The 22,136-nt window shown below is 43.2% G+C and overlaps 2 protein-coding genes across 4 annotated transcripts; both read right to left on the reverse strand.

Annotated features, from left to right (window-relative positions):
• Nucleotides 1-1,120: 1,120 nt before the first annotated feature.
• Nucleotides 1,121-20,776, reverse strand: LOC132765142 (cholinesterase-like). 2 transcript variants are annotated; one of them, XM_067463361.1, is made up of 3 exons: nucleotides 20,702-20,776; nucleotides 9,470-10,967; nucleotides 1,121-1,512 (listed from the first exon to the last, which is right to left on the reverse strand). In XM_067463361.1, exons 2-3 carry the CDS (start codon nucleotides 10,957-10,959, stop codon nucleotides 1,335-1,337), a joined length of 1,668 nt encoding a protein of 555 aa, XP_067319462.1. In that variant the 5' UTR covers nucleotides 10,960-10,967; nucleotides 20,702-20,776; the 3' UTR covers nucleotides 1,121-1,334. The 2 variants fall into 2 exon arrangements, with proteins under 2 accessions (XP_067319462.1, XP_067319461.1); XM_067463360.1 differs by lacking the exon at nucleotides 20,702-20,776 and adding an exon at nucleotides 14,859-14,976.
• LOC132765143 (acetylcholinesterase-like) lies at nucleotides 16,418-20,785 on the reverse strand. 2 transcript variants are annotated; one of them, XM_060759337.2, is made up of 3 exons: nucleotides 20,702-20,785; nucleotides 18,620-20,117; nucleotides 16,418-17,308 (listed from the first exon to the last, which is right to left on the reverse strand). In XM_060759337.2, the coding sequence occupies exons 2-3, from the start codon at nucleotides 20,107-20,109 to the stop codon at nucleotides 17,131-17,133; spliced, it is 1,668 nt and encodes a 555-aa protein (XP_060615320.2). In that variant the 5' UTR covers nucleotides 20,110-20,117; nucleotides 20,702-20,785; the 3' UTR covers nucleotides 16,418-17,130. The 2 variants fall into 2 exon arrangements, with proteins under 2 accessions (XP_060615320.2, XP_067319459.1); XM_067463358.1 differs by lacking the exon at nucleotides 20,702-20,785 and having other exon boundaries at nucleotides 18,620-20,175.
• Nucleotides 20,786-22,136: the final 1,351 nt, after the last annotated feature.

Here is a 22,136-nt window from a genome sequence, read left to right on the forward strand (position 1 = left end):
CAAAATGGAAGAGAAGCCTCCCAAGTTCCAGGCCACTAGCAGGGATTGGCACAGTCTGACGGATTCCAGGTCCATCAGAGGATAAGTACCACTGGGCTTAGGTGAGCTTGTGAGTTCGGTTGCTCCTAATCCCACAGAGCTCGTCACCTCAGTCACTCCTCAACCTCCAGAGCCTTAGACTGGGCTTTTGTTTTTGTTTTTAACTCTTGTGTCAGGCTAAGGAGAGAGGACCTTATGCGGTGCATGCCATGGTGGACAGAAGTGTCCCAGGGCTCATATCCTTTTCACCTTGAAGTAGGAGGTGCAGGAGGAAGAAAAGGTTGAATCACAGCACAGAGAGGATCCAAAAAGGGGCACATCTCCTTAATATAGAGGTCTCTGTCTGTCCTGGCTGTGTGTGCACTTTTCGAACATCATTCTACATGCAAAATTTGAATAGGATGGTGTTAAGATTATCCCACCACACTTTGAAGAGTAGGGATAGAGTGTACATCCCACCTTCAATCCTGCCTCCTGCAGAATTCTGAGTTTATAATTTAGTGAGGACCAGGACATTTCTGGCAGATAATTTTAAAAGCACCTCCCTAAAGTACAAGCCACAGAATTGTGCAACAGAATGAGACACAGGAAAGGTTGAAGGCAAAAGAAGAAAGGCTTTATTCATTTTAGCCAAAGTGGATGCCAACAGAGTCTACACTCTCAAAAACCGACATGCCACAATGAAAACATGTAGAAGCATTTATAGGACTTTGAGAGCTGTTTACAACCAAGGACATTCACAATTCCAAATTCCCCCATGCCAGCAGAAGAGAGACCGACACCAGCAAACAGGGCTGTAGCCATGGGGGTGGGGTGGGGGTGGTTAGAGGTTCAATCCCCCCCCCCCATTTTTTCAGGTTTAAAAAAACCCTAGTTTTCTCATAACCAAATCTCCATGCTGCTAAGTGTATGAGAAAAATTAGATTGATTTAATTAAGTCAATATAAAATATAGAAGGAGCCATACTATTTAAATTATTTTGTGTTATGGAACTACTCTTCATTATTTGCTTAAAAAAATTCAAATCCGCCCCAATTTTTTTTTCTGCTTACAAAGCTACCAGCAAAGCAACAAAGACAGGTTTTCTCCAATAAAGCTTTATTAAAGTTTCTTCCATACTTCATGCAGCAATCACAGCTGTAAAACATGACAACAATGAACACAGATCAGACCAATATGAATACAGATTGTAACTTTGAGTCAATTAGCACAAAGTCAATTGTTTTTGAAAGACCATAATATTAATCTTATAATCTTATTAGAAACATCAGCATCATGGCCCACAGAGACGTGCATCATATGAAGGAGCTGGCCTCATTTTGGTTTGTAGCATGTGGTTTAAAAAGACCACAGTGTCGAGCAGGCGATACCGGCATCACATGAGCTGGCTCAGTGCTAAGATGGAAGAAGTTCTGCTGTGCAGCGTTATAAGGCGGCCACTCCACTTCTTTCTTCTCTGATCCTGTGGGATTCCTATTGAGGAGAAAACAATATGTTTATAACCAGCAGGCTGTAATGTTGCATGTAAACTCTGGAAAAATGGTAGAAGACATTGCAAAGTTTGGAGGTTCTTTTAGGTTTGAACTAGGAATGTGTATAGAAAAAAGGGTGCAGAAAAAGGGGGTCTAGCTATTTTTTTCCCTCTCAAAACCAATGCAGTCTGGTTAGCTGCTGTGACAAAAGAGTAGTAGAAAAGACTATGCTTATCTGAACATTAAGAAGAACTTCCTGACTGTGAGAGCTGTTCAGCAGTGGAACTCTCTGCCCCAAAGTGTGGTGGAGGCTCCTTCTTTGGAGGCTTTTAAATAGAGGCTGGATGGCCATCTGTCAGGGATGCTTTGAATGCAATATTCCTGCTTCTTGGCAGGGGGTTGGACTGGATGGCCCATGAGTTTTCTTCCAACTCTATGATTCTATGATTCTATGATTGGCATGATCCAGCAAAATCCTATTTATGTATTCCCTAATTTGACAGGGACTGTCCCGATTACACTTTGTCCATCTCACCTTTTCAAATATTTTTAAAAGTCCCAGTTTCCCTCTTCTTCATCCACTATTTTCCTCTTGTTTTTTACTCTTTTTCTTCCTGGTGAGTTTTTCATTCTCACCCCAACCACCATGTACTTTCAGCTCTCTTCTCTATTCTGTTCACCTGTTTGGAACCAGGACTACTTTTCCTGCTGCCAGAGTTACCACATCTTAAATCTTCAAATAACAGTTGCCTCAATTGCATATAATACAACCTATTTCCTCAAAAAGTAGCAAGCTGTAATGTTGCATGTAAACTCTGGAAAAAATGGTAGAAGACATTACAAAGTTTGGAGGTTCTTTTAGGTTCACATCAATCTTGGTTGTTCAAGGAATGTGAATAGAAAAAAGGGTGCAGAAAAAAAACGATCTAGCTATATTTTTCTCTCAAAACTAATGCAGTCTGGTTAGCTGCTGTGACAAAAGAGTAGTAGAAAAGACTATGCTTTGGCATTTTCCTGCAAAATCCTATTTATGTTTCCCCTAATTTGACAGGGGCTGTCCCGATTACACTTTGTCCATCTCACTTTTTCAGATACTTTTAAAAAGTCCCAGTTTCCCTCTTCTTCATCCACTGTTTCCCTCTTGTTTTTTTACTCTTTTTCTTCCTGGCGAATTTTTCATTCTCACCCCAACCACCATGTCCTTTCAGCTCTTTTCTCTACTCTCTTCACCTTTGTTTGGAACCAGGACTGCTTTTCCTCCTGTCAGAGTTACCACATCTTAAATCTTCAAATACAGTTGCCTCAATTGCATATAATGCAACCTATTTGCTCCAAATGCAAGTCAGAACATGGGTCATGAGAGAATTTGATCAATGCCCAAATGAGGAGCTAGCCCAGTCTTCCAGTCATTAAAGTGAATCAGTTGGATTACAGTATCAAAGTGATGGAAGACACAAAAACTGACACCTAATCCAACCCCAATCTGCCATCCAGAGAAGAAGACAACACCACACAATATCTTGGATTCTGTCTAGGGGGTCTTACAACCTCATCACAATGACCTCATGCTCCATCCCAGGACATGTCCAAATGAAGCCAGGATGGGGCCCAGTTGAGCCCTTCACACTATGCAGGGCTACTTATGGCAAGGCTTTATCCTGGAAGAGTCCTAGTATGGAGCCCTAAGAACACAGGTGGCTACTCATGTTCTCATAGCCTGAAACAGGGCCAGCATGGTGAGAAGCTGGCCATCCACACTTTCCCCCATGTGATGGGGAAGGCAGCGATGCTGGCAATGCAATTAATCATGGGACGACAGTCTCCCATGCTGCCTGATGGATTCCCCACACTGCCCAGTAAATTCCTGCACCATCGCCCATGTTAGAGGCCTCAATGTGATGAGGTCCTAAGAGTCAGTGAGATATTGTTAGGTAACATGACATACTCCAAGTAATGCAATGTTTTGTAACTGTATTTTTGATCCTATCTTTAGATCTATCTTGTTCCTCTTCCTCCTTTCTCCCCTTTTCTCAATGTACGTGACATTGTGCTAAAATGGATAGAATCTACTTTATTTGGTTCTGACCACACACTGGGTTACACAACCTGTCACACAAAGTCTGACATTGTTTTCTGCTTCCTTTTGCACAATAGTTAACAAAAGCTGAGAGTTTTGGCTGCCCAATTTTTTTCTACCTGTGACTCTCTGGAGTCAAAGAATGAATCAAAAACATTTTGAAATATGATTTAAGACAGTATTGAGCAGTCCTTCAGAGAAATGTTTTCTTGACCCCAAGTATATAAGAGATGGGGGAAAGATGAGAAAGATGCACATGAATTAGAGAAAGCAAGAGACAAAGTAAGGCACAGAGATGTGCATGTGTGTGAATAAGAGAAAGGAAGACAGAGAGATAATGTGAGGGAGAGAAGGAAAACCAGAGTGAGACAAGAGAGAGGAAAGCAAAAAAGAGACATGCATGAGAAAGAGAAGGGAAAACAGGGAAGGGGAAGCACAGCTTCTTAAACTGTGGGTCCTGATCCCAAATGTCCCAAATTTTGGAACATGGCCATACAGTCCAAAGAACTTACAGTGACACTGTACAAGCCTTTTAGTAAGGCTTCCAAATGCCAATTTGTTATCAGTAAATGTCTGATTATTATACCTATTTTATATGCTTGTATACACAGGGTCATGTAAGAATTTGTTGGCTGAAAGCAGTTGAAACGGACAGTTTAAGAAGCTCTGAACTACAGAAATGCATAGCAGTTATCCTCATAATTAATATGCGTGATTATCTGCAACAGATGGAAACAGCATAAAGCTGTTAAACAAAATACAACTCAAGGATTCTTAGCTGAATTGATTGGTCAAGAAGTCTATCAATTTAATACTTTTTTTCAGATTTTGGAATTCCTGTTTTTGCAAATGTATACATAATGAGAGATTTTGGAGATGGGATCCAAGTCTAAACCCTAAATGCATGTATTCTACCTATAGAATTTATATACAGGGCTTGAAGATAATTGTATACAATATGTTCAATACTGTAATTTTGAGCATGAAACAAAATTTGTGTACATAGAACCATCAGAAAACAATTGTGTGGGTACTAGGCAGGGTTGTCCCCTCTCTCCATTGATCTTCATCTTGATCCTTGAACTTCTATTAGAGATTATTAGGAACAACAGAGAGATAAAGGGGCTAAAGGTTAAATCTTTTAGTTTCAAAACAGCCGCATTTGCAGATGATGTAGTCTGTATAATGGAGGACCCACTAGAACAATGGGACCAATGGTGCAGAGAAATCGAGGTGTTTGGAGAGGTGGCAGGGCTGAAAATCAATAAGAAAAAAATGAAGTTTCTCACCAAGAATATGAGCAAAAAGAAAAAGGAAGAACTACAAGAAAAGTCAGGTATAGAAATAGTAACAAAAGTAAAATATTTAGGAATCCAGATCACTACCAACAACGCCCAATTACTAAAAAACAACTATGATATCAAATGGAGAAAAATAAAGGAAAAGATGAGGCAGTGGCAAAATCTGGACCTATCACTGCTGGGTAGAATAGCTGTGGCTAAGATGAGTATTCTTCCTGAGGTATTATTCCTATTTCAGATGATCCCCATACTAACAGCAAAAAAGACAATAACAAATTGGCAAAAGGAAATAAATAAATTTATTTGGCAAAACAAAAAGGCGAGAATAAAGTTCACAAATTTATGTGATGATCGAAAGAGAGGAGGACTTGGACTACCAAATATCCAGCTCTATTATGATGCAGCAGTGCTGGCATGGGTCAAGGACTGGGCAGCATTAAACAACAAAAGAATATTAGCACTGGAGGGAGAAGACTTACGAAGAGGCTGGCACAGCTACCTCTGGAAAGAAAAGATCAAAGTGGAGAAAAACTTTAATAGCCATATTATAAGAGCGGCACTGATAAAAACTTGGAATAAATATAGAAGAAGATGGTATAACAAGACCCCAATGTGGTTCTCACCAAACGAGGCAGACCAAAGAAGGGAGATGGCAAACTACAACTGGCTAACTTACAAGTAGATACTTAACGTAAGCAATCAGACTACAAAACTGAAAACACTGGATGAGATTAGACTAATCGAACCAAAGATAAACTGGTTTCAATACTGGCAAATAAATGAAAACTATAAAATAGACAGAATAAAGGGATTTGAGACAAAAGAAAACTTGTGGGATAAGATCTTAAAAACCGATTACAAAGTAATAAGAAAAATATACCAGCAACTATTAATCTGGGAAACAGAGGAAGAACAAGTAAAAGGAGTGATGGTAAAATGGGCAAAAATAGTAGGTCGTACGATACCCATGGCAAAATGGGAGGAGGTTTGGTCAAAGAAATTGAAAAACATCTACGTGACGGAGATAAGAGAGAATTGGTACAAAATGTTCTACCACACACCAGAGAAGCTCGCCAAATATAGTAAGGGGAAAACAAACAAGAAATGTTGGAGGTGTGAGAAAAGGGTGAGACCATTTGGACATTTCAATATCCACGCTGATGCTGACTCTTGTTCATTAGCGGCTGTGGACCTAGTGTCTACCATGGAGACACTAGGACTCTCCCTCTGTACTACTGGGCCCACGCATCGGGCGGGGCACACGTTAGATTTGATTTTCAGCGCAGGAATTCAAGTGACCCAAGCCTCCACAATAGAGGTTCCATGGTCGGATCACTGCGCCCTGAGAGTCCGGTTGGAGCATGCCTACCCACGCTGCCAGGGCGCCGAGCCAATTTGGGCTTGCCCAAGGAGACTTATGGAACCCAGTAGGTTCCGGAATGCTCTGAGGGATCTGGAGCCTGCCAGCGACTCGATCGATGTGCAGGTGGACACATGGAACATCAGGCTATCCAATGCACTCGACGAGATCGCCCCTAGACACCCTCTCAGACTCCGCCGAAATCGGTCTCCTTGGTTCACCGAGGAACTTCGACTGATGAAGCGGGAAAAGAGACAGCTGGAGGGCGTGTGGCGAGAACTCCGTGACAGAGCATCGAGATCAGCTTATGAGGCATTCAGGGAATCCTATGAGCATGCTATCACTGAGGCAAAGCGAGTATATTATGCTTCTTTGATAACGTCTGCTAGCTCACGCCCGGCAAAATTGTTCAAAATAATTCGATCTCTAAAGACGGTTCCTACCGTCCCAAAAAGTGGTAATCAGGCCCCTCCAGCCGAGGTTTTTCAGAGCTATTTTGCAGACAAGATCTCGCTACTTCGCCGGGACCTCCCTGCCACAATTAATACAGTGAGAGAACTTGAGGCCCCGTGGCCACTTGCTGGGCCCATCCTCGACCGGTTCATCCCGCTGGATGCAGGGGCTGTCGATAGGCTCATAGCTGCAGCTAGACCGACCACTTGCTCCCTCGATCCGTGTCCCTCTTGGTTGGTGAAATCCTGCTTGGAGGGATTACGTGACTCTCTGTTGAAGATCATAAACAGCTCCCTTGAGCAAGGAGTCTTTCCAGAGGGTTTAAAAGAGGCGGTGGTCTCTCCTTTGCTGAAGAAACCAGATTTAGATCCCTCGGTTCCCTCCAGTTACCGTCCAGTTTCAAATCTCTCATTCCTGGGCAAGGTGATTGAGAGGGCAGCAGCGGAGCAGTTGCAGCAATTCCTAGACAGCACAGCCAGACTAGATCCCTTCCAATCTGGCTTCCGTGCAGGGCACAGGACAGAGACTGTGCTGGTCTCCATCACGGATCACCTTCGATGCCAGCTTGACCAGGGCGGGTCAGCGCTGCTCGTGCTATTGGATCTCACAGCAGCATTTGACACAGTCGACCACAATCTCTTGACCCACCGCCTTGCTGTTGCTGGAATCAGGGGGACAGCTTTAAACTGGCTGTCCTCCTTTCTTCACAACCGTGGACAGCGAGTGGAGAGGGGAGGCCTGGTCTCTGAGAGGTACCCTCTATCTTGTGGGGTTCCTCAGGGGGCCATTCTCTCCCCTCTGTTGTTTAACATCTATATGCAACCACTTGCTCAGCTGGTTCGAGGTTTTGGGCTGGAGTGTTATCAGTATGCTGATGACACTCAGCTGGTGCTGAAGATGGAAGGCCGACCGGACTCTGTACCCGATTGTTTCCATCAGTGCCTCGAGGCCGTTACTGGATGGCTGCGTGCCAGCAGGTTGAGGGTGAATCCAGCAAAGACGGAGATCCTATGGCTGGGTGGACCGGGCAGTGGGGACATCCATCTGCCCACCCTGGATGGCGAGGCGTTACGCCCGTCATCATTGGTAAAGAGTCTGGGAGTCCTTTTGGACCCTCTGCTGACAATGGAGGCCCAGGTCTCCGCCGTGAGCAAAACCGCCTTCTTTCACCTGCGGCAGGCTAGACGGCTGGCCCCCTACCTGTCCATGGACGACCTAGCTACGGTGATCCAGGCCACGGTCATCTCAAGGCTGGACTACTGTAACGCCCTCTACATTGGCCTCCCTCTGTCGGTGATTCGGAAGCTCAAGTTGGTACAAAACGCAGCTGCTCGGCTTCTTGTGGGAATTCCGATGAGATGCCACATAACACCAATCTTACTACAGCTGCATTGGTTACCAATTGAGCACCGGATCACTTTCAAAGTGATGGTACTCACCTTTAAGGCCTTGCATGGTCTGGGGCCAATGTATCTGAGGGATCGTCTCACCCCCTACCAACCCCAGAGATCCCTCCGCTCTGAGGACCAAGATCTATTGGAAGTCCCCAGTGTCAAGACCTTGCGTCTAACGGCAACCAGACGCAGAGCCTTCACAGCAGTGGCGCCATCAGTCTGGAATGCTCTGCCACCTGAAGTTCGTGCCCTGCGGGACTTACCAGCTTTCCGCAGGGCATGTAAGACATACCTGTTCCGACAGGCTTTTAATGTTTGATACTGTTGTTTTTAAATTGTTTTAAATTGCTTTTAAACTTTGTTAGATTTTAGCTATTCTTGTAAGCCGCTCCGAGCCCCAGGGGAGTGGCGGCATATAAGTTTAAATAATAAATAAATAAATATGTGGTGGGACTGCAGAGCTGTCCAAAAGTTCTGGTACGAAATATATAAAAAGATCTTGAGAAATTCTCAAGATACAATTTGAATTTAAACCGGAGTATTTTTTGTTGGGAATGACAGACTTAAATTTAAATAAGAACGATGATAAGATCTTTTTCTATCTCACCACTGCAGCAAGAATCTGTATAGCGCGTCAATGGAAAAGTAAGGAGACACCAACGATCAACTCCTGGATCAAGAAAACTATGGATATAATGAACATGGATCTGCTAACCCAGAAAGTATCCCAAAATAGATCAATATCCAACAAGACAAATTGGAAGAAATTTACAAATTACCTAGAAACGAACAAATAAAAAATTATGCCAATATAGGAATAAAATAAGGGCCCTCCGGGCAAAGACAGGGTTGGTTAGTGTACAACCTTTATTTTAACACAAAATTGTAAAAGAAAGAAGACTAATGTTCATTTGAGGTACCTGGAAGTTAGAGGGTAAATGTCATATTACATGTTATGTTAGTATGTTATTGTCATATGATGGTCGGTATGTAAATGTTGTAGATGTTAATTGTTATTTGTTGTTTGTCAGGTCTGTCAGTCTTTTTTTTTTTAGGTCTGTCAGTCTTGTGATGTCAGTTGTACAATATAAAAATCAATAAATATATTTATTTAAAAAAAGAAAGAAAACAATTGTGTGGCTATCTCAGGACAATTTTGGCTGATGGAGTATTCAGAATTTCAGCTAACAGATGCTCAACGTGTAACTTAAAAATTCATTAGTTGTGCCTATTTACAAGGTATAAAGCACCATTTTTTAGGATATGTAATGAAGGGAATAATATGAGAGAAGAAAATAATATGCATTCTGCTTCTCAGATTGAACTGATTTCTCGAATAAAGCAAAGGAGAATGAGAAAGAAAAATGCCTTACCCAGTTCTGGCGAACTCTGCCCAATATCGCATTATCCTACGGCTGAGCACTGCCTCCGCTTCCGTGTGTGTTTTGTTGGCCTCGAATGCTGCCTTAAAGTTTCCTAACAGATAAATGAGTTCCGCTCCATGAGACGCCCCAGCCCACTCAGGCCAGATAGCGCCAGAGGTGTGATGTGCAAAAAGGTAAACATACACAGGACTCCCAGCTTTTCTGATCTGGGCTGCAAATTCGGCTGTAGGACACACAAAGAAATAATCACTTGAAGATTGCACAAAGACTGAACGGTACTTTGCTGGGCCATGAATCTCTCCACTGTACTTCTGGGCCACTGCTTGAATATCTTCTTCAGTTGCATTTCGCACTGTCATTCTTAGTACTTTCATAAATTGTTCCCGAGTGATTTGGCTGTGATTGCTTGCAAGAGAAAGAAAATCCACCAAGAAAACTCCTTCATCTGAGGTGACACCAGTGAGAATTGGTTTCATCTGCACATGCTGAGAGTCTAAAAGTCTCTGAGGATCATCAGTCAAGAAGTCCCCATCTGTTGTTGGTACAAAGATGAAATCCAAAATAAAATCACTTTTATGAAGCAGTGATACTTCATGTTGAGGAAATTCCATTGCATCTTTTTTCCGAAGGCAACTTACAATTTCATTTTCATTGCCTTCTCCACATCCCAGGAGCTGACTAAATTCAAGGGATTTATTCTTGGCCTTCTCGGGATGTATCCAAGCCCAGATGGCATTGGGTACTCCACTCTGAAGCACAGCTTGGGAAAAAAGAGGCTCACTTTTGGGTGAAAGGAGATGGAAGCCAACAGAGGCTCCTCCAGCACTATGACCAAAAATTGTCACCCGATTTGGATCTCCACCAAAGGCAGCTGCATTCTCCTTGATCCAGGTCAGGGCCAGGTGTTGATCCCACAGACCCATGTTTCCTGGGATGGCTGGTGGCATGGAAAGGAAACCCAAAGACCCCAGGCGGTAATTCATGGAGGCCACAATGACATTCTCAGTCACAGCTAAAGAAGCTCCATTGTACACGTCCAGGGAACTTGTACCTGCAATAAAGCCCCCTCCATGTATCCAGACAAGGATAGGAATTGGTACAGAGGGCTGCAGATGGGGAACCCAGATGTTAAGAAAGAGACAATCTTCTGATAGGGGCCTATTGGGATTCCCTATTTTTGTCTCAGGTGTTTGAGGAAGAGTTTGCTGAAAACAGGCATTGCCAAAGTCAGTGGCCTCAAAGTTTTGACTCCAGGGCTGATGTGGAAGAGGTTTCTGGAATCGCAGTTTCCCCAAGGGGGGCTCAGCATAGGGAATGCCAAGATAAGCTCGCACAGAGCCAGAGCCAATGGTGAGAGTTTTGCCCTTGATAGGACCACTGCTAGTGTCTACCACAAGGTCATCTTTGGAGGCAGCATTGGAGGCCAGTGAAAACAGGATGAAGAAGGAGCATGATATGGAAGAGGCAAGACCAAGCATTGCAGCCACTGGAAGGAGAAAGGTTCAAGTGAGATAACAAGAAATACAAAGGAAGCCCTCTTCCATTTTTACTCAGTGTATGCATGCAATCTAAAATATAGGTGCTGATACACACACACACACACAGAGAGAGAGAGAGAGAGAGAGAGAGAGAGAGAGAGAGAGAGATACACTCAATATAAAATAAAACAACCTGGGCAATACATGTTGTCCAGTGGTTCCCAACATTTGGTCCCCAAGGGGTTTTGGACTTCACAGTTCCTAATAGCTGGTAAGCTTGCTGGGATTTCTTGGAGTTGAACTCCAAAACAATTGGAGGACGAAAGGTTGGGAACCACTGATGTAGTCAAAATAATCAAAACTGTGAAATAATATTAAACCTTGGACACATCTGAATCACAGAATAATGCAGTTTGATTTAATTGCCATGGGTCAATGCTACAGAATCCTGGGATTTGTCTTTTCATTATTCACAGAGGAGGCTCAAGATCCTGGGATTGCAAGACAGGTGAACAGGAATGTTGGAAATTTTGTGACAGTGCATAGATGTTTCATTTCATTCATATATATATACACACACACACACACACATATACATATATGGTAAAGGTAAAGGTTTCCCCTGACATTAAGTCTAGTTGTGTCTGACTCTGGAGGGTGGTGCTCATCTCCATTTCTAAGTCGAAGACACCTCCAAAGTCATGTGGCCAACGTGACTGCATGGAGCATCATTACCTTCCTGCAGAGCAGTATCTATAGATCTACTCACATTTGCATGTTTTTGAACGACCTGGTTGACAGAAGCTGGGGCTAACAGTGGGAGCTCACCTCAGTTCCTGGATTCAAACTGCCAACCCTTCAGTCAGCAAGTTCAGCAGCTCAGAGATTTAAGCCACTGCACCACCAGGGGGCCATTACACACACACACACACACACACTTTGTTGTATATCATAGAGGTGTGCAACGCAACTGAAATTTTATTAGTAATTTTTTCATAGATTTGGATGGCTCCCACTACATTTCAAAATGTTTTGAAGGAGTCCCGTTTCATTTTGTAATCTGCAACTGAACAAATAAACAACAAAATAAAACTATACTAGGACTTCCTTCTATTTTGTTGTTGTTTATTTGTTCAGTCGCATCTGACCGTTCACGACCTCATGGACCAGGCCACGCCAGAGCTGTCAGCTGTGGCCACCCCCAGTTCCTTCAAAGTCAAACCAGTCACTTCAGGATACCATCCATCCATCTTGCCCTTGGCCGGCCTCTCTTCCTTTTCCCTTCCAATTTCCTCAGCAGCATTATCTTCTCCAAGCTTTCCTGTCTTCTCATTATGTGGCCAAAGTCCTTCATCTCTGCCTCTAATAGCCCTCCCTCCAGTGAGCACCCTGGTTTTCAAACAGTTCTAAGCCATTGAGGCAGTGAAAAGGGACAGAGCCCATCCCACGACGCAGGGAGTTGTCCTGTCTCTGCACCCATCATAATTCAGTAGTCAAACATAACAGTCCAAAAAAAGGGAAGGGATAGAAGAAGGTCTGAGATCATCTTCTGGACTCAGGAACTAGAATATTTCATTTCAAAAGTACAAAAACACATGGGATAAAAGCTGCCAGAATCACCTGGATTGAATCGAATCTATGACAGGGACCTGTGGGTGGTCTCCTACCAGCGGTGAGTCCCCGATGCTCTGCCATAATGCAGCTGCTCAATCCTTTTCAATTTTTTAATATTTAAAACTAAGAAATTTCGCTATTTTAGCAGGTCGCTATTTTTTCTTTGCCTTTAATAATGCAAATTTTGAACCAGCGAGAATTCAAATTCTTGTGATGTGAAAGTAAGAACAATTTTTTTTTAAAAAAAGGAGGGGGGGACAATCAACTCACGCGTGGAATAAGGATGAAAGCGGTTAGTAACAGTAAAAGCAGCAAATTAAGATGACATATTGTAAGTTATGAATAACGGAATATAGTGATTTGCAATGCTATGGGACTAAATGCTACATTTACATGACACTATCCCCCCCCCCCCCCAACACACGCACGCGCGCACACACACACACACAAGCATGGGATAAGGACGTAAGAAGAAATTGAAGGGATGCACAGAAGGGAAGAAAGGAGCAAAAGTAAGCAGAGAGGGACAGAGGGAGGGACATCAAATGCCACATGAGGGGCAAAACGAGAGTACTGCTCTTCCAAATGGGAATTCTTCCTCCCCATGAACTTTTCCATAAGTTTATGATTGCAGAGTGCGAGACACTGACAACTGTTCACATCTATTACTCATTATTTGCTGGGTGTGCATGTTCTTCATAACCTTTTCTGACCTTTTTCTTTGGTTGCTTGAACTGTTTCTAAATGCTCTGTGGATGTTTTATGTTTATGTAATTCTGGTAATTTCAGAAGTAATGAAATTTTTATGTGGGAGAAGAATCTGTTCTACTTTAGTCAGATGTCACCTGGAATCCTTTGTCCAGTAGGTTCAGGCAAAAAACACCTGCTGTGGTCTCTCTTAGCTTGTGTGTTCCTTCTTAGTAACATTTTCCATCTTGACCACACTGACATTGCTCGATCACATCTCTCCTGATTTTCAACTATGAAATGTTGGGCAGAATGTTTTCCTCAATCAATCCACAAAAGTGTGTTGAAATCTCAATTAGCAAACTTATGAGAGCTGCCACAAGATCCCAGGATGACCTCTTTAAAGATTAAAATATTCTACTACTACTACTACTACTAATAATAATAATAATAATAAAAGAATATTAAGAAATATATTACATTTAGTCCTCCATACAGATTTGATTATTTGCAGATTTTATTAATAAGTTTTATCTAGGAATCTCTAGGTCCTTCCATTGAAAATTGACCATAAACTTGTGCTTAATAGCCCAAGCCATGTAGTCACTCCTGGCTGTCTTCATGATCTTCAAGGACTTCCAGACCTTATCACAGGGTAAAATGGGTTAATCTGATTTAGCCCCACATTAAGGAAAGTCAGGCTCCTTCTACCAAAACAGAAAATCCACATTATCTGATTGGAACTGGATTATCTTAGGGCTTTCACACAGCCCTATATCCCAAAATATCAAGACACAAAATCCCACATTATCTGAGTGTGGACTGGAGGGTTTCCTGACGTAGAAGGAATTCCTACAAGTGTTGCTTGTTTGGTTTGGGAAGTAGCAATGCCTACTGAAATTCATGCCATTAAAACTACACTCTGGCAATCCTAGCGCTAGAGTAAGCATTCAAAAACAGTTGGCAAGCAAGACAGGTGATACACATGTATCTTCCCCCAAACACATGCACACCTTCATGCAAACACACATACACAGAGAGATACTCACTCTTTTCAAGACATGTCCTTCGGACCAAGCTTCCTTCCCCTTGTTTTGAGGACTACAGTAGAGTGGCCATCTCCTGAGATCTGGAATATCATCTCCCGCACATCTCTGCATAACATATTCCTCCCATTGTGAGGGTGCAGAGAAGAGCTTTTACAGCAGATGCCAGTACCGGGATATATATATATATATATATATATATATATATATATATATATATCTCGGCCCCATCTACACTATCATATAATGCAGTTTGAAATTCCATTATAAGGCAGTGGAGATGAGCCCATAGAGATTGATGCTCCTCCAAGTATCCAGTTTTGGACAGCCAGTGCAATTCCTTTAGCACCAGCACTGTGAAGTCCATATGATGCCAGGATGAGAATCGTGCTCCCTACAGAGTGTCGAATTGCAGCTCACAGCATTCTTCACCCTTATTTATACCGACTAGGATTGCTGCAGACTGCTCCCCAGTTTCATATCTGGAAGACCGTGATAAGCCCCAGCCTCGCTGCAAGTAGCGATATGCCTTTGTACACCTGATGGACTCACCTCCCCGAGGGTTTGATTATCTTGTTAGTCCTTGCTGTCCCCTGTAGCTCAGTCCAAATAGAAATGTTGGATAGAGAGGCTTTGGCAGCAGGGCTTTTTAAGGCTTCCAAATAACACCCAGAGAGAAGGCAGCTCCTACATGTATGATTACAAAGGGCAATGACCATTTGGTTTCAGCCTGCTCTGCTGAAGGTTGGGTAAGAGGACATTGCAGAGTAAGGGGACATTGTGTGAGAGGTCGTACAAGGTAGTTCAGTGGTTAATGAACCTTTCCCACCGTTCAGCCAGAGTATCCCTGAACCGCATAAAAACAAGACTCAGGGCCCACCGGGTTAAAAAGGGGGGGGGGGCTACATGATACTACCTGTAAATCTACGCTGATTCACTGCAACTGACGAAAAACACAGGCCTAAAGATCCCCTTTTATCCTGATTCCATCTGGGAAATGTGCATTTTCGTATCACTGTATATCTTTGCACTCGCGAAAAACAAAGGATTTCCTTCCCTCCCCCCTCTGTGGACTGCTTCAGCACACATCTGCTTTATTGTTGATTTCTTGGTGTTGACTCAGCAATTGAATTGTAATTATTCTGAGTCAATTTGTTATAGTCTAAATTTGGAGCTGCAGGAGGAGCTTGCCCAGGTACCAACCATGACCTCTTTGGAAGAGCTGACCACTATATGCCTTTGGCTGGATGGCGTGATCTTAAATCGGCATCAGCTGTGGAAGGGAGCTGCGGAGTGGGCAGTCCAACCACCTGTAGTGGACACAGAGGAATCTATGTTCAGCCCAAGATTGATGTGCATTTTTTTTCTTGATTAAGAAACTGCACAACCAAGATTGATGTGACGGAGAAGGCACATCGGCAGTGTCTGAACATATGCTGGTTCTGCAGAGCTGCTGGTCATTTCTCCCAAGAGTATCCCACAAAACAGAAGAGAAGCCTCCCAAGTTCCACGCTACTAGCAGGGATTGGCACAGTCTGACGGATTCCAGGTCCATCAGGGGATGAGTACAACTGGGCTTAGGTGAGCTCGTCAGTTCAGTTGCTCCTAGTCCCACAGAGCTCATCACCTCAGTCGTTCCTCAACCTCCAGAGCCTCAAACTGGGCTTTTGTTTTTGTTTTTAACTCTTGTGTCAGGCTAAGGAGAGAGGACCTTATGTGGTGCTTGCCATGGTGGACAAGAAGTGTCCCAGGGCTCATATCCTTTTCACCTTAAAGGTAGGAGGTGCAGGAGGAAGAAAAGGTTGAATCACAGCACGGAGAAGATCCAAAAAGGGGCACATCTTAATATAGAGGTCTCTGTCTGTCCTGGCTGTGTGTGCACTTTTCTAGCATCATTCTACATGTAAAATTTGAATAGGATGGTGTCAAGATTATCTCACCACACTTTGATGAGTAGGGATAGAGTGTACACCCCACTTTCAATCCTGCCTCCTGCAGAATTCTGAGTTTATAATTTAGTGGGGCCCAGGACATTTCTGGCAGAGAATTTTAAAAGCACCTCCCTAAGTACAAGCCACAGAATTCTGCAACAGAATGAGACACAGCAAAGGTTGAAGGCAAAAGAACAAAGGCTTTATTCATTTTAGCCAAAGTGGATACCAACAGAGTCTACACTCTCAAAAACCGACATGCCACAATGAAAACATGTAGAAGCATTTATAGGAGTTTGAGAGCTTTTCACAACCAAGGACATTCACAATTCCAAATTCCCCCATGCCAGCAGAAGAGAGACCGATACCAGCAAACAGGGCTGTAGTCAGGGGGGTGGGGTGGGGGTGGTTAGGGGTTCAAATCCACCCCCACCCACCCCATTTTTCAGGTTTAAAAAAACCCTAGTTTGCTCATAACCAAATCTCCATGCTGCTAAGTCTATGAGAAAAATTAGATTGATTTAATTAAGTCAATATAAAATATAGAATGAGCCATACTGTTTAAATTATTTTGTGTTATGGAACTACTCTTCATTATTTGCTTTAAAAAATTCAAATCCACCCCGATTTTTTTTCTGGTTACAAAGCTGCCAGCAAAGCAACAAAGACAGGTTTTCTACAATATAGCTTTATTAGTTTCTTCCATACTTCATGCAGCAATCACAGCTGTTAAACATGACAACAATGAACGCAGATCAGACCAATATGAATACAGATTGTAACTTTGAGTCAATTAGCACAAAGTCCATTGTTTTTGAAAGACCATAATATAAAGATAACTAATCCAACACAATTAATCTTATTAGAAACATCATGGCCCACAGAGACGTGCATCATACGATGGAGCTGGCCTCATTTTGGTTTGTAGCATGTGGTTTAAAAAGACCACAGTGTCGAGCAGGCGATACCGGCATCACCTGAGCTGGCTCAGTGCTAAGACGGAGGAAGTTCTCCTGTGCAGCATTATAAGGCGGCCACTCCACTTCTTTCTTCTCTGATCCTGTGGGATTCCTATTGAGGAGAAAACAATATGTTTATAACCAGCAGGCTGTGATGTTGCATGTAAACTCTGGAAAAAATGGTAGAAGGCATTGCAAAGTTTGGAGGTTCCTTTAGGTTTGAACTAGGAATGTGTATAGAAAAAAAGGTGCAGAAAAAGGGGGTTTAGCTATTTTTTTTTCTCTCAAAACCAATTTAGTCTGGTTAGCTGCTGTGACAAAAGAGTAGTAGAAAAGACTATGCTTTGGCATTTTCCCACAAAATTCTATTTATGTTTTCCCTAATTTGACAGGGACTGTCCCGATTACACTTTGTCCATCTCACTTTTTCAGATACTTTTAAAAAGTCCCAGTTTCCCTCTTCTTCACCCAGTGTTTCCCTCTTGTTTTTTACTCTTTTTCTTCCTGTTTTTCATTCTCACCCCAACCACCATGTCCTTTCAGGCTTCATCCTGGAAGAGTCCTAGTATGGAGCCCTAAGAACCCAGGTGGCTATTCATGTTCTCATAGCCTGAAACAGGGCCAGCATGGTGAGAAGCCGGTCATCCACACTTTCCCCCATGTGATGGGGAAGGTGGCAATGCTGGCCATGCGGATCATGGGCCGTCAGTCTCCCATGCTGCCTGATGGATTCCCCACACTGCCTGGTAAATTGCCCCACCATCACCCATATTGGGGGCCTCAATGTGATGAGGTCCTAAGAGTCAGTGAGATATTGTTAAGTAACATGACATACTCCAAGTAATGCAAAGTTTTTTAACTGTATTTTTTGATCCTATCTTTAGATCTATCTTGTTCCTCTTCCTCCTTTCTCCCCTTTTCTCAATGTACATGACATTGTGCCAAAATGGATAGAATCTACTTTATTTGGTTCTCATCACACACTAAGTTACACAACCTGTCACACAAAGTCTGACATTGTTTTCTGCTTCCTTTTGCACAACAGTTAACAAAAGCTGAGAGTTTTGGCTGCCCAAATTTCTTCTACCTGTGACTCTCTGGAGTCAAAGCATGAATCAAAAACATTTTGAAATATGATTTAAGACGATATTGAGCAGTCCTTCAGAGAAATGTTTTCTTGACCCCAAGTATATAAGAGATGGGGGAAAGATGAGAGAGATGCACATGAATTAGAGAAAGAAAGAGACAAAGTAAGGCACAGAGATGTTCATGTGTGTGAATAAGAGAAAGGAAGGCAGAGAGATATTTTTAGGATATGTAATGAAGAAAATAATATGAGAGAAGAAAATAATATGCATTCTGTTTCTCTGATAGAACTGATTTCTTGAATAAAGCAGAGGAGAATGAGAAAAAAATGTCTTACCCAGTTCTGGCGAACTCTGCCCAATATCGCATTATCCTACGGCTGAGCACTGACTCCGCTTCTGTGTGTGTTTTGTTGGCCTCGAATGCTGCCTTAAAGTTTCCTAACAGATAAATGAGTTCAGCTCCATGAGGCGCCCCGGCCCACTCAGGCCAGATAGCGCCAGAGGTATGATGTGCAAAAAGGTAAACATACACAGGACTCCCAGCTTTTCTGATCTGGCCAGCAAATTCGGCTGCAGGACACACAAAGAAATAATCACTTGAAGATTGCACAAAGGCTGAACGGTACTTTGCTGGGCCATGACTCTCTCCACTGTACTTCTGGGCCACAATCTGAATTTCTTCTTCAGTTGCATTTCGCACTGTCATTCTTAGTACTTTCATAAATTGTTCCTGAGTGATTTCGCTGCGATTGTTTGCAAGAGAAAGAAAATCCACCAAGAAAGCTCCTTCATCTGAGGTGACACCAGTGAGAATTGGTTTGATCTGCACATGCTGAGAGTCTAAAAGTCTCTGAGGATCATCAGTCAAAAATTCCCCATCTGTTGTTGGTACAAAGATGAAATCAAAAATAAAATCATTTTTCTGGGACAGAGATGCTTCGTGCTGAGGAAATTCCATTGCATCTTTTTTCTGAAGGCAACTCACAATTTCATTTTCATTGCCTTCTCCACATCCCAGGAGCTGACTAATTTCAAGGGATTTATTCTTGGCCTTCTCAGGATGTATCCAAGCCCAGATGGCATTGGGTACTCCACTCTGAAGCACAGCTTGGGAAAAAAGGGGCTCACTTTTGGGTGAAAGGAGATGGAAGCCAACAGAGGCTCCTCCAGCACTATGACCAAAAATTGTCACCCGATTTGGATCTCCACCAAAGGCAGCTGCATTCTCCTTGATCCAGGATAGAGCCAGGTGTTGATCCCACAGACCCATGTTTCCTGGTATGGCTGGTGGCAAGGAAATGAAACCCAAAGAACCCAGGCGGTAATTCATGGACGCCACAATGATATTCTCTGTTACAGCTAAAGAAGCTCCATTGTACACGTCCAGGGAACTTGTACCTCCAACAAAGCCCCCTCCGTGTATCCACACAAGGATAGGAATTGGTACAGAGGGTTGCAGATGGGGAACCCAGATGTTGAGAAAGAGACAATCTTCTGATAGGGGCCTATTGGGATTCGCTATTTTTGTCTCAGGTGTTTGCGGAAGAAGTTGCTGAAAGCAGGCATTGCCAAAGTCAGTGGCCTCAAAGATTTGACTCCAGGGCTGATGTGGAAGAGGTTTCTGGAATCGCAGTTTCCCCAAGGGGGGCTCAGCATAGGGAATGCCAAGATAAGCTCGCACAGAGCCAGAGCCAACGGTGAGAGTGTTGCCCTTGACAGGGCCACTGCTGGTGTTCACCACAAGGTCATCTTTGGAGGCAGCATTTGATGCCAGTGAAAACAGGATGAAGAGGGAGCATGATATGGAAGATGCAAGACCAAGCATTGCAGCCACTGGAAGGAGAAAGTTCCAAGTGAGATAACAAGAAATACAAAGGAAGCCCTCTCCCATTCTCACTCAGTGTACGCAATCTAAAATACAGGTGCTGATACACACACAGAGACACAAGAGAAAGAGAGAGAGAGGTACACACAATATAAAATAAAACAAACTGGGCAATACATGTTGTCCAGTGGTTCCCAACATTTGGTCCTCAAGATGTTTTGGACTCCAAAATTCCTGAAAGCTGGTAAGTTGGCTGGGATTTCTTGGAGTTGAACTCCAAAACAATTGGGAGATGAAAGGTTGGGAGCCACTGATGTAGTCAAATTATATAAAACTGTGAAATAATATTAAACTTTGGACATATCTGAATTGCAGAATTGTAGCATTGACCCATGGCAGTTTCATTTAACTGCCATGGGTCAATGCTACAGAATCCTGGGGTTTGTCTTTTCATTATTTACAGAGAAGGCTCAAATCCTGGGATTGTAAGATAGGTGAGCAAGATAGGTGAACAGGAATTTTGGAATTTTTGTGACAGTGCATAGATGCTTCATTTCATTCATAATAGGCCTACTACACCTGATGGACTCACCTCCCTGAGGGTTTGAATATCTTGCTAGTCCTTGCTGTCCCCTGTAGCTCAGTCCAAATAGAAAAGTTGGATGGAGAGGCTTCAGCAGCAGTGCTTTTTAAGTCTTGCAAATAACACCCAGGGAGAAGGCAGCTCCTACATGTATGATTACAAAGGGCAATGACCATTTGGTCTCAGCCTGCTCTGCTGAAGTTTGGGTAAGATGACATTGTGTGAGAGGTAGTTCAAGGAAAAGAGGGCAGTGATTACTGAATTTTTCCGACCTTTCAGCCAGAGTATCTCTGAACAGCATAAAAACAAGACTCTGGGCCCAGCTACACAACAACTAAAACATGGCATTTACCGGGTTAAAGGGGTGTGTGGCGGCTACCTGTAAATCTGTGCTGATTCACTGCAACTGACAAAAAACAAAGGGCGAAAAGGTCCTCTTTTATCCTGATTCCATCTGGAAAATTTGCATATTCGCATTACTGTATATCTCTGCACTTGCGAAAAACAAGTGATTTCCTTCCCTCCGCCCTACATGGACTGCTCCAGCACACATCTGCTTTATTGCTGATTTCAGGGTGTTGGCTCAGCAACTGGAGTGGAATGATTCTGCTTTGCAGAGTCAATTTGCTACAGTCTCAATCTGGAGCTGCAGGAGGAGATTGCCCAGATACCAGTCATGACCTCTTTAGAAGAGTGGATCACCCAATGCCTTCGGCTGGATGGTGTGATCTCAAATTGGCATCAGCTGTGAAAGGAAGATGCAGAACGGGCAGATAGGTGCCATGGTCCAACTGCCTGTAGTGGACACAGGAGAACCTATGCAATTGTGTACTGTTCGGCCCAAGATTGATGCGATGGAGAAGGCGCATCGGCAGCGGATGAACATATGCTGGTACTGCAGATCTGATGGTCATTTCTCCCAAGAGTGTCCCGCAAAACAGAAGAGAAGCCTCCCAAGTTCCAGGCCACCAGCAGGGATTGCCACAGTCTCACAGTTTCCAGGTCCATCAGAGGAACAGTACGACCAAGCTTAGATGAGCTCATCAGTTCAGTTGTCCCAGGGCTCATATCCTCCTAGCCATGAAGGTATGAAGTACAGGGGGAAGAAAAGATTGAATCACAGCACAGAGAGGATCCAAAAAGGGGCAAATCTCCTTAATATAGATGTGTCTGTCTATCCTGGCTGTGTGTGCACTTTTCTAGCATCATTCTACATGTAAATTTTGAATGCGATGGCATCAAAATTATCTCACCAGACATAGAGTGTGCATCCTACTTTCAATCCTGCCTCCTGCAGAGTTTGTAACTTAGTGGGGCTCAGGACCTTTCAGGCTGAGAATTTTAAAGGCACCTTCCTAAACTACAAGCCACAGAATTCTGCAACAGAAAACTACAGTTTGTTACAAAGGTGCAGTAAAAACATTGCTGTGGAGAAAATCTCTCT

The sequence above is a fragment of the Anolis sagrei genome, chromosome 2 (assembly GCF_037176765.1).
Source record: "Anolis sagrei isolate rAnoSag1 chromosome 2, rAnoSag1.mat, whole genome shotgun sequence".
Taxonomy (NCBI): Eukaryota; Metazoa; Chordata; class Lepidosauria; order Squamata; family Dactyloidae; genus Anolis; species Anolis sagrei.